The sequence below is a fragment of the Nannobrachium achirus genome, assembly GCF_963921795.1.
Source record: "Nannobrachium achirus genome assembly, chromosome: 19".
In the NCBI taxonomy this organism is placed as follows: Eukaryota; Metazoa; Chordata; class Actinopteri; order Myctophiformes; family Myctophidae; genus Nannobrachium; species Nannobrachium achirus.
In genome coordinates this window covers 38,463,021-38,475,214 of record NC_137826.1, presented here as the reverse complement: position 1 = coordinate 38,475,214, position 12,194 = coordinate 38,463,021, and the positions used below count along the sequence as shown (strand labels likewise).

The window sequence follows — 12,194 nt, the reverse complement described above, 5'->3', positions numbered from 1 at the left end:
AAATTAAGTTCTGTGTTGTTCATAATGACTTAATACTCGCCCAGTGTTTGTACTTCCTCAAAAAAGGAAAAAAGAAAGAAAAAGAAGTTCAGCATTTTGCAGCAGTGGATTTTTAGATGCACTAAGAATAATCTTGAGACCAACACACATTACATTTATTTGTCAAATTTACATCATCATTTATTTGGTGAAATTACTTCGTTTTACTTTAGTTTGGCGGGCCTTGGTGGTGATTTGACACTTAGCTGCATGCTGAAAATAGGCTATCTACAAGAGCATAAACCAACCAAACATAAAATGTATTTGTTGTTAATTGTCAATATATTTAGTCTACATTTTCAACTCTAGGCTACACAACACAATGAATCAACGGTTCAACACTAGGCTTCAACAGATTTGAGACAAGCGGTCTCAATGCAAAGCCAGTAGTCGTCTTCTATTGTTATGTAGCCTATACCAATCTGTGGATCAGCATGGATAATGGGTTTCAAAGTGTATAGTGGTGTCATTGTCGTACTGAATTAATAGCTTGCGTATTTGGATGCCTGGCGGGTGCCGACTGGCCCTCAGACAATTCCAACTCTTAGACAACTCCAACTCGGCGAAGCAAGTAAACAGCACAGTCGATTAAAGCATGCAGCCAATACACAACGATGGCAGAGCAAGGTTATAATCGACACTTCTTTTCATTGGAAATAAGAATCTAAACAGCATTTAAATAACAACACCTTTACAAATGCCCTCCTTTCTCACTGTCAATGTTCTTCTTCTTCTTTCGTGTATCATCGTCTTTGATGATTGGTTGGCGACATTTTATTTCACAAGATTTCTTGTTATGGGTTGGCTGTCGTCAACAATGCACTGACAATCCACTGTCTTGCTGATGGCATGACGTGTGAAGTTCTCAAGTGGCATATCGGTATGGGCATTCCAAGATATGGGCTTAATATTGATGACACCATGGATCTCCATATATGGGCATAAAAGGGACAAGGATGGAATGGTTAGCACCACTCGAATAGGGACAAAGACTGACGATACAGAGATATTTACAAGTGTGCCTCGCCTCAAGGCAACCACACTTGCAATTTCCAATTGCATCTTTCTAGTTTCAGTTAGTTACTTGTGCCAGCAGAGTGCACAAGTACTGTGTTTGGCTGCATGTGTAGATAGGTAGGTATGTAGGTAGGTAGGTAGCTGTGTGCACCTCATGGCGCGCCCTGCTGGTGCACAGGTAGGCCATACATGGCCTACTTGTGCACAAGGTTGCCACCTCGACAGAGTTAGTTATAGTTTTTTTTATTTAGTTCATTTAACATAAAAGTGTTTAACATTTTTGTTAGCTATTCTCACCTTGGAGCAGAGGGGAATCGTGGGGTAGGGTTGCCAAACGTCCCTTAAAATAAGGAATCGTTCCTTATTTGGAAACTAAAAAGAAGTGTCCTGATGAGGGACACACTTCCTTCTTTTGGGGAATCAATCAATGACACATCTTACAAGTACAAACTGTTCATATACTGTACGTATTGTACTATAATACAGCTTGTTTACCACTTGAGGCCTCTAGACTTAGTAAACTGGACCTAGTTGTCTGTCTAATTGATCCAGAATGCTGCAGCAAATTTTCACATGTCTCCCCCCTTCTCCGCTCCCTCCACTGGCTCCCAGTTGCTGCCCACACAGAGTACAAAACACTGATGTTGGCCTTCAAAGCAGCCAAAGGAATGGCACCTCCATACCTTCATAACCTGATAGAACCCTACAAACCCACCCGTTCACTCAGATCAGCTAACACAGGCCCATAGACTCTTCGCCCTCCTGGCCCCCAAGCTGTGGAACAGACTCCCCATTGCAATTAGAACAAGTTTATACAACAAGACTCACTCCCTAGCTTCCTCCACCTTAGCCCATAGCACTACCGTAGCACTTGCCCATCCTCATTGACCATACATGTAATTTAGATAACATTTTTGGAGTGGTGAACACTGTCTCCCTCTAAACAGTAGTGTGCAGCGGTTAGCGAAATTAACTCCACACACACACGTTCACTCACATAGGCCACATTTTGTGAGGTTATGCTACTATGCTTTGCGTGTGTGCGTGCGTGCGTGCGTGTCTGAGAGTAACACAAATTCATGGTGTAGTCTACAGAGAGCTCAAGGTGTCTGAGACAACTTTTAATGCCCCCAACATCTAACTTTTAATGCTTCAGAAAAGAGGTTAAGGACGGTTGCAAGGTTTCAGAACTCGCACACACACACAAACACACATGCAAGCTCCAATAACTGAATAACAAACTGAATGGAACTTTGAATGCATTGAATTTCCTTATTTCACCACCTTCCCAGAACTGTCACAAAATGCAATTTCAACTCTCCCAAGCCAAGCTGAATGGAAATTAATTTCCTTAAGTGCCCGAGGTGCTGCATGAATGGGCTGTCTCTCATTCTTGGCAACAGAAAAGAAACAAAGACTGACAAGCGCTTGAGGTGTCTCAAAACCTGGGGCTCTAGTAATAATAATAATAATAATAATAATAATAATAATATCTCAAATTGAAATTTATATAGCGCTTTTCTGAATACCCAAAGACGCTTTACAAGGGGCAAGAAGAAAAAACAAAATAAACAACTTTATTAAAGAATAAAAAACACTGGGACTAAAAACCAAATAAAAACAAATAACATCAACATTAACAGGTAGAATTAGCTGGGGAAGGCAATATGAAAGAGGTGGGTTTTGAGACCGGTTTTGAAGGTTTGGATGGTGGGGCGGGGCGTCTCTGAGGGTTTTGGGGAGTGCATTCCAAAGGGTTGGGGCAGCCAAAGCGAAAGCTCTGTCTCACCAGGTGCGTTTATTGGTGGTGGGGACAACAAGGAGGTTTGCGTCAGCAGACCTGAGGGAGCGGGATGGGGTATAGGGTTCCAGGAGATCACGGAGGTATGGAGGAGCGAGGTGGTTTAGTGCTTTGTAGGTGTTGAGGAGTACTTTGAAGTGGATTCTGTGTTTGACTGGGAGCCAATGAAGGTCACGGAGGACAGGTGTAATGTGGTCTCTTGAGCGGGTACTGGTGAGCAGGCGGGCAGCAGAGTTCTGGACGTATTGAAGTTTATTGAGGACTTTGGAGGTGGTGCCGTGGAGGATACTGTTGCAATAGTCGAGGCGGGATGTAATGAAGGCATGAATGAGTGTTTCAGCTGCAGAGAGTGACAGAGAGGGGCGGAGACGGGCGATGTTCTTGAGGTGGAAGAAGGCAGTTTTGGTGACCTGATTGACATGGGGGAGGAATGAGAGAGTGGGATCTAGAATGACGCCCAGGTTTCGGACACGGGTGGAGGGTGTGACAATGGAACCATCAATGTTTAGTGAGAAGTCCTGTGTAGAGCGGGTGAGGGAGTTGGGGCCGATGATGATGATTTCCGATTTATTGGTGTTTAGTTTGAGAAAATCCATGAGTCCATGGTGGCGGAGAATCTGACCAAGTGGCAGGATGTAAATGATGAAGAGGAGGGGACCGAGGACTGAGCCCTGGGGGACACTGTGGGTAACTGGGGCAGTGGAGGAGTTGCAGTTATTGATGGAAATGAATTGTTGTCTATTGGAGAGGTAAGATGACATCCAGGAAAGTGCAGTACCGGTGAGACCAAGGGAGGACTGGAGACGGGTGATGAGGATGGAGTGGCTGATGGTATCAAAGGTGGCACTGAGGTCAAGGAGGATGAGGATGGAGAGGAGACCTTTGTCAGCAGACTGTCAAACTGTCAACTGCCCGTATGTCTTGATAATTGGTAAAACAAACTTTTGGCCTATTTGTGGAGATAAGCAACCAACGGTCGCTTATCTCCCGATTAGGAAGTCTTACTGGTATTGTTCCTGATGTAATGTGAAAGCCTGTGAGTGGACAGTGAGACCAGTTTGACAGCCACAGTGAGACTAGTGGCTGTTAAAGCCCTGAACAAGGACATTAGCAATAAACAAAAGAGGTTTTATATAGCAGGTCATTTAGACAGATGCTGGGCTCATTGTTTACAGTGTTCTGTAATTTCAGTGTGCAGATCATTGTTTTGATAGTAATTGTTCAGTCTTATGCGAGGTTCTTGCTTTGTAATTTAAGGACCTATTATTTTTTCCTCATGGGACTCTATTTGTATTCCTTAAAACATTGACTGCCAGCCGTGCCAGGTATTAATAATTCATTTGGTAGCCTCTGCCACAGGTTTTACCTTATTTTCGCTGGCAACTGGATAACGCACCATGTGACCAAGATGGCTTTTCTTTCACCCGGAAAAGAAAAGTCGTGATCATACTGTTGTGTTTACAAGTAGCGCTGTTATAGTGTCTGTAGTGTCTGCTAAATGGGTAAATTGTAAATTGAAGTACATACACAGTCAGGAAGGTGGGTAGTGAAGGTAGTGACACAATGACGGTCTGTCTGCTGAGTACAGAACTCTGGTACTGATGTCAGCCTGGAACCACTGCCCTCCTCCCAAATATACATAGCAATCTGAGAGAGGGAGTGAGGAAGAGATAAATTCATATTGAGTTTTTTTATTGACAAAATACGTATACATGAATATTAGGGATGGGACGTGTGATAATCGTATCGTGGAGATTTAATTTATCGTGATATATCTGTCAAAACGGATAAACACACACAGACACAGACAGAGAGACCCAGAGGATAGAGAGAGAAAGAAAGAGAGAGTAACAGAGGGAGACAGATGGAGAGGTAAAAATCCACCCCACTGTTAGAGTGCCAAGAAAACAAGTGTGTTCCTATAGCAGATATATATCAAACCTAGCATACAGTATAATCTAGCCTGAACAGAAGAACAGTAGTTTTGCATGTAGTACCTCGTGTTTCAAGTCGATGGTGAAGTCAGATTTCAGCGGCTCATGCTGAATTCGTCCAGCAAGCCTGAAACATTAAGGAAAAGATGAACAGGGAACAGACTCATATCTTCACAAACTGTACATACAGTATTTCATGCATGCAACTGTACTCTGAAAAGATTCCCTTATAGATATATTGCCATAATTATTGTTTGATATATTATAATTCAAGTTAATTTAACAACTATGTTTCAAAAGTATAAAAAAAACATTGGCAGGAATTAGGGCTGGGACTTGATTAAAATAAAATCTAATTAATTAGAGACTTTGTATTTAATGAATCAAAATTAATTGCATGTTTAATCACATAAATATTTGACCTGAATTGAAATTAAAACGTATTTTGGTATATGAGTGAATCAATGAGTGAGTTTTTTTTAAAGCTAAATTTCCCACTGGGCCAAGCAAAGCGGTCTGATCGGCTCCTTCTCACACTCCTGTTATGTGTGCACTGGGGTTTGTTGTCTGTTGGTTGGTGTACCAGTTTGGTACGCCTAGAACTCGTCTAGTGTAAGGTTCTGTGGTGCAGTCCCAACTCTACCAGGAATATATATTTAAAGATATGTTTATTTGTTTTTGTATTGTTTTTTTGGGTGGGGGGGAGGAGTTAGCAACACACCTTCCCTGTTTGTAGTACACACACAGAGCAGAATAACCCATACCCGAGGGAAGTAGGGGTGCTGGAGGTGCGGCCGCACCCCCTCCCCCAGGTCCCACCGCACCCCCTACCGCCCCTCCCCAAGGGGTTTGGGAGGAAAATAAAAAGTAAATATTCTTATAATAAGAAAATTGCACCAGTGGCATGTAGGGGCTATTGGCTACTTCTATTTCCAGGACAATTTCAAAATAAACATGTTGAATGATCGATTGTATAGATGAAAACGTTAAAATAAAGTCTCTTGTTTTGAAATGCGCTTCTGTGCAGAGAGGAAATAGCTTTCACAGGACGCCCCTTTAACGGTCGGCCACCTCTCTCTCGTCCGTGCGCACCGTGCGTCATCATGGACTCGTAGTGAGATAAACAACACGGGCATATTAAGGAATATAAACACCAAGACAAGACCATCACCATGTAGGCTATGAAGGCATTAAACATCGTCCTCTGCTCCTCTCATCCTCATACCTGGTGAGTCGTGGCTTAGAGTTAGAGTAATGATGGATGCTAATGCTGCTGGCTAATGGCTACACTGTTTGGGCTAGTGGCTATGGTGAAGCAGAACCACTGTTTCCAAACACTGGTGTCGGGACCGATGCGTGGGTCGCGTCGTCACGGACACATTGTATGGGTCCTGAAAATAGCCGATCTAGAAGTTCACAACGCAGCGCGAAGGCGGCGAAGCGACTAGTCGTGAGCTTGTAGATCTGCTATTTTCACTACTCTACTATTGGGTCCCCTAACGTTTAGTTTCTCTTGGTTCACGGGCTAAAACGTTTGGGAACCATCATGCTTGCTGTAGTAGACAGTAATGTAAAGTAACTATGTAGATTAACTGAAAAGCTTTTGGAACTGAATGATTATAATATATGAAACTGGTGTTTCATCTGTTGGTATCAAGAAATCCATCTACTATAGACTGGCTGGTGCATGTGGAGAGGTAAAGGGAAAGTGTAGTGTGCCGTTCCCGATTGTGTTATATTTAGCAAAAAAATAAACTGCAGAAAGCGATAATTTTCGGCGCGCGCTGTGCGCGCGTCACGTGCACGCGCGCTCTGCGCGCGTGCATGAGGAGCGCGTGACAGCACCCCCTACGGTAAAATAGTTCCCGCGGCTATGGAATAACCTGACTGCGCCAGATGGTGGCAGCAGTGCGTATGCCTGCATAACGCTCTGCATTTACCATCTGAGATTGCTCGGGGAGAGTTGATAACACTCGTAAAGTCCCGGACCGGATGAATCAGCGGCAGCTACGGGCGGGCTCTGAGCGGCTCTGAGCCAATAGAGTCTGATTGACGACCACGTGGAAACCCAGGAGGCGGATTCTGGGTGTAACGTCATGCAGACAGGCCAATATGAGTGGTTGGAGTTGGCACTCCCAGACTGTGATAGAGACGGCCCCATCCAATCACCTGCTAAAGAATTTGAAAAAAATGGCCCGCCCCTTACATCGGGTCTGCCCGAGCAATCCCAGATGTAAGGCAGAGCGTTATGCAGGCATACGCACTGCTGCCACCATCTGGCGCAGTCAGGTTAAGGGCAGAAACCTTGCATAGTGGACCTTTAACACATGCCTGTGCAGCAGAGCAGCACTGAGAGCCCAGCCGGCCGCGGCGTCAGGATAACCAAACCATGTGGGGTCCTCTGAGAAGGCATAGTGGTGGATGATGGACGCCTCGTCATCATGTACACGCTTCCCTAAAAACCAGTCCTAACCAGCCAAAAAGAATAAAGACAGTTGCAATTATAACACTGCTAATACAGGAATCAATGTGATTGCATAATGTGATTTGTAGTTCCAGTGAATGCGAGTGTGTTATTTATTGTATGCATTGTCCCCAAATTGTTTTTGCAGATTCATTTTTATTTCATTGCAATCAATGCCTGTCCATCTGTACATGGCAGACATGACATGTTATAATTTAGATAAGCCTTTTATTGTAGGCAACCATTCATTTACTAACCACTTTCAACGTGTCATCCCAATTTTGGGCTAACGTTTTCAAACATTTCCTTTTTTCACCCCTAAACAAATAGCGAAAATAGTTGCCACCCTCTATTTCTTCTGAAATGCCTGTGTGTGTGTGTGTGTGCGTGCGTGCGTGCGTGCGTGGCGTGCGTGCGTGTGTGTGTTTCACCTCCTTTGCATCGTATCTGTTAAAGACGTTCATCAGCCCAGCCAGCCTGACTGTAGTTCCCTCCTCCAAGAAGAGGAACCAGGACGCTGATTGGCTACACAGGGCTGAGAGGCTGGAGAGACAACCAATTCTTTAGTCTGACATATTTTTCGGTCGTTTGGTAATACAATAAGGCCAAATTCAGGTCAACTAAATCAAAAAAAGAGTTTCAATGTTCTGGAATCGCATTTTAAAGCAGCAATTCGTAACAGTTATGCACAGTCAGGAGAGAGAACTCATAAATAAAACAAGTGAAACTCAAACAAAGAAAATAGCAGGCAGAATTGGAACTGGGATGTTATCTTTGTGGGGTTCTTTTGGTATCCCAACCTGAAATTGTATTTTGTATTTATTAACGAGCTAGAGAGACGGAAGAGCCCTAGCCTGTAACTGAACAAACACTCTATAGCAATGATTAATGTCAGAATTTTGAGACTTAAAGGGATATTCCACTTTCAAAAAAACTTTTTGTCATTGTATGGTCTAATCAGGCTTGTATGAACACCCTGAACAGTTTTTAATTTTCTTCATTCAGTATTTAGATATTTGATGTTAATGTTACCAGGCCCTCCAGGCTCAGGGCCTCTCCCACACACACTCATTGTAACTTCAAACTCCATTTTAACCATGATAGATTCATTAAAAACACCCATTATTTTTTTCTGGTGACTCATACTACCCTCCTGATACGTGAGCAGGCCGTGTTTTTTCCATAACGTTTTTCATGTATTTTTTATACATTTTTATTGTATAAACATTTTTCCATTTTCCCAAAGAATTATTAAAAATACATGAAAAACGTTATGGAAAAAACACGGCCTGCTCACGTATTAACACTTGGGGAGCCAAACGCGTTCAGGGACGAGTTATGGCCACTAGATGTCACCCTGCCACAGGAAGTTATATCGTCGAGGGACGAGTCAACAAATAGTTAACTTTTCGAGACCGCAGCTTCCCTTTGCATGCCCTGAATCCATTACGTCACCCAGCCAGGGCAGGAAGCCCCCTGTCTCTCCCCACACGGAAGGATTTTACATGGCTTTAGATTCTACTTTGAAACATAAGAACGGCTTTATCTGAGAATGAGGTAAAAACAGCCCCATGGAGGCAGAGAGCTGATTGTTTTCACGGCGACACTTTACCGCGAATTTACCGCGATTTTTTTACCGCGAGTTTCGCGAGCGTTTGTAAACAAATGGAGTACCTCCTCAATCTTCTCTGGACACGCACGTGCACACGCACGAAGCTTGCGGGGCTCATCAAAACATAACGTAAGTCAATGGTGGCACCAGCAACAGCTATAAATGTTATAAACCTTGGCCGCCCATGTGTTAAGAGGGTAGTATGAGTCACCAGAAAAAATAATGGGTGTTTTGAATGAATCTATCATGGTTAAAATGGAGTTTGAAGTTACAATGAGTGTGTGTGGGGAGAGACCCTGAGCCTGGAGGGCCTGGTAACATTTACATCAAATATCTAAATACTGAATGAAGAAAATTAAAAACTGTTCAGGGTGTTCATACAAGCCTGATTAGACCATACAATGACGAAAAGTTTTTTGAAAGTGGAATATCCCTTTAACTTTTCAACAACAATATCACTCACAGCAACTATTTCTGGACAGAAAACAAGCATTTGGCGACAGCGGCGAGGAAAAACTACTCCTTTAACAGACAGAAACCTTGAGCACAACCAAGCAATCCATTATGATGGATGGCAACTCAAGTTGTGTATTATTTCACCCTGGTGTGCATGTGTGACTCACTGGGGTAGAGCAGGTAAGATGCTCCAATCGCCTTCGTATTCAGACAGCTCATGCAGGAGGAGGACACGTGGAACTCCCTAGATGGATTAGGACAATGTTTACTGTCTGGCATATCATATTGGACCAGCCATAGATAGAAGTATACAGTATACACTAGGGCATTAACGACTTGTGATTTTTGAAAGTCGACTCGACTCAGTAAAAAGTACTTATTATTTTTGGGGGTCCCCAGATGATTAACTTAATGTGCAACGTTGTTTTCTCACTCAACTGTAAACAAACCAACATAAGGTTTAAGTATATAGAGGGTATCTTCACATTTCTAAAGTGACAATTTAGGGACTTTTTAATACCTGAAAATAGCCGATCTACATATCGCGAGGCGTTGTGAGCTTGTAGATCTGCTATTTTCAATATAGAACCATGTTATACCAAATGTAACGCCTCAATTCTTAGTGCTCGTCAGGGTGGGGGTCCCCAGTTAAAATATGATTATTCTGGGGTCGCGGCCTGAAAAGGTTGAGAACCACTGTAATATTGGATCATTCTGTCCTTGACAATAAGCAATCCTACTGTTTGAATCCTGTACAGACACACACACATGGAGCAAAAATAATGATAAAAAAAAATACAAAGGATTTATTTTTTCAACTTCGACTTTCGACTTTGTCTGGTGGGAGTGTAATGAAGTCGACTGAGTCGACTTGTCGACTTTTTCATAAATGCCCTAGTATACACACCTAGAAGCTGCACTGGCGCTGCTGTTCACTTGAGTGATGCATCAACAAGGCTGCCATGTGGGTATAGGGCAAAGCCTTCCCTCATTACGCATGTATGTCTGTTGAAGCAGGTGGTCTATCTGCAATTAAAATAATCCTCAACCGGTTTAAAAGCAGGCTGGTTTGTTAAAAATGTCAGGCAGGTATAGCTTTATGATGTTTTATTTATTTTAACAAGCATTCTGTATTATAGCAACCAGGTTGACACATTAGCGTGAAGGCCACATTAGCGTGTCTGCGCACGCACACACATACACACAGTATAGCAGCTATTTTCAAAATGTCTTGAAAGAAAATGTGAATTATTTGGAATATCTTTGAAACGTTTTAACACAAATCTTGTATGGGGGTCCCAGACATATTTCCAAAATGGTGTCTGCGGACAAATATTGGCGGATCCTTGACATGAAACTGTTTGAGAGCCACTGGTTAAAACACCATTAAGCAAGCCCCAAAAATAAGAAACTGCACTTTAGAAACAAGCCCCCAATTTAAAAAAAAACACCAATATTTAAAGCGACTATTTACAGAAAAAACTAGGCCAAAGTCACTTATAATAAACAAACATGGCAAGTTGGCAACACTGTTACTAAGTTGCGGCTTAACCCTTATAGTGCCAAAAAGCCAAACTAGTTCGGCTTTTTGTCGGATAGCGACGCAATCCGGAGTGCCGATCCCGAACTAGTCCGGCTTTTTTGTCGGCTAGCAACGCCGTGCTTTGGTCCTTACCGTGAGCTGATTATTGACGCTGTGATTACCGCGATCGCTAAGCACATTTTCTGCCGATTTATTCAGTAATCCAATGCAGATGGCCAACTTTGAAGCCCATTTTCTCTGAATCTATGCTTTTCTGGAGGAGGACAGCCTTTATTTGCGGCAGAATAGCTGAAAAATGTGCTTCTAACAATAACATTAGCCTAGAGGTAATGGAAGCCAAGGCCTTCCGGCGCATAGTGATGACACACACAAAAGTCATTGCGCACGTAATGGCTACGCAGGGCTTGCAGCTACAGCGTTCGCCTATGAGAGTTAGGCCGGCCACCCAGCAGGAGATGGCTCCATCTAGTGGTGGCACTAGATAAGTGAGCGTGTCTATGCTGCTTCGCTCCCCTCCCCCTAGTGGCGAAAAAAATAAGAACTTCTGGAGACTCAGATTACTATGCTGCTGAAGGAAAGACCTTCCTGAGGAGTGCATGCAAGCTGAGGAATCACTGTCTTCTTTTCCATCGCTTCTTAAAGGAGTAGTTCACCCCCAAAATGACTTTTTTTCTATTGATTACTCATGCCATGGAGAGTAGAGTTCAATAATATTTTTTGGTTTTTGTCACATTCCTAAGACAAAAATTTGATTCGAGTAAATTTCCCCCATTGATTCCGGATGGTGACCCGTTTCGAAACGGGTCACCATCCGGAATCAATGGGGGAAAATTTATTGTTACCACATTTTTGTCTTAGGAATGTGACAAAAACTAAAAAATATTATTGAACTCTACTCTCCATGGCACGAGTAAGCAATAGAAAAAAAGTCATTTTGGGGGTGAACTACTCCTTTAAGCTCTTTAGGCCTTTGCTTACCTTTGTTGGATTACCTTAATCACTAAAGTGCTATTTTATCCCATTAAGACCTGAAAAATACCTAAAAATGTCTTTCAAGGACTCCTAGAATTATATGTGTTTGACTGCAGACTCCCATCTCTCAATATGTTGTTCCAGGGACCAAGAGAAAGAAAGATTTGTGTTGCAAATGTTCGCTTCAAAAATATATACAGTACATTTAACCCTGCAAGGCCCAGCATTGCTTTTTGGCAACATTTTTTTAATCATTTTTTAAAAAATGTTATAATTCGTTTTCCTGTTCTTTTTTCACATTAACATCACCATTAAATCCTATTGTTTAGTATTACAATTCCATTGGCCACGATATT

General features: G+C 42.7%; 1 protein-coding gene across 1 annotated transcript in view; it reads right to left on the bottom strand.

Moving 5' to 3' along the window:
• LOC308305142 (beta-1,3-glucosyltransferase-like) overlaps positions 1-12,194 on the bottom strand; it is a 64,113-nt gene that overhangs the window by 31,885 nt on the left and 20,034 nt on the right. The window contains exons 5-9 of the mRNA XM_080749842.1: positions 9,491-9,567; positions 7,687-7,798; positions 7,123-7,259; positions 4,855-4,918; positions 4,385-4,504 (exon numbers count right to left, since the gene is read on the bottom strand). Of these exons, the coding sequence (XP_080605968.1) occupies positions 4,385-4,504; positions 4,855-4,918; positions 7,123-7,259; positions 7,687-7,798; positions 9,491-9,567 (510 nt within the window). The remainder of the gene's footprint in view (positions 1-4,384; positions 4,505-4,854; positions 4,919-7,122; positions 7,260-7,686; positions 7,799-9,490; positions 9,568-12,194) is intronic.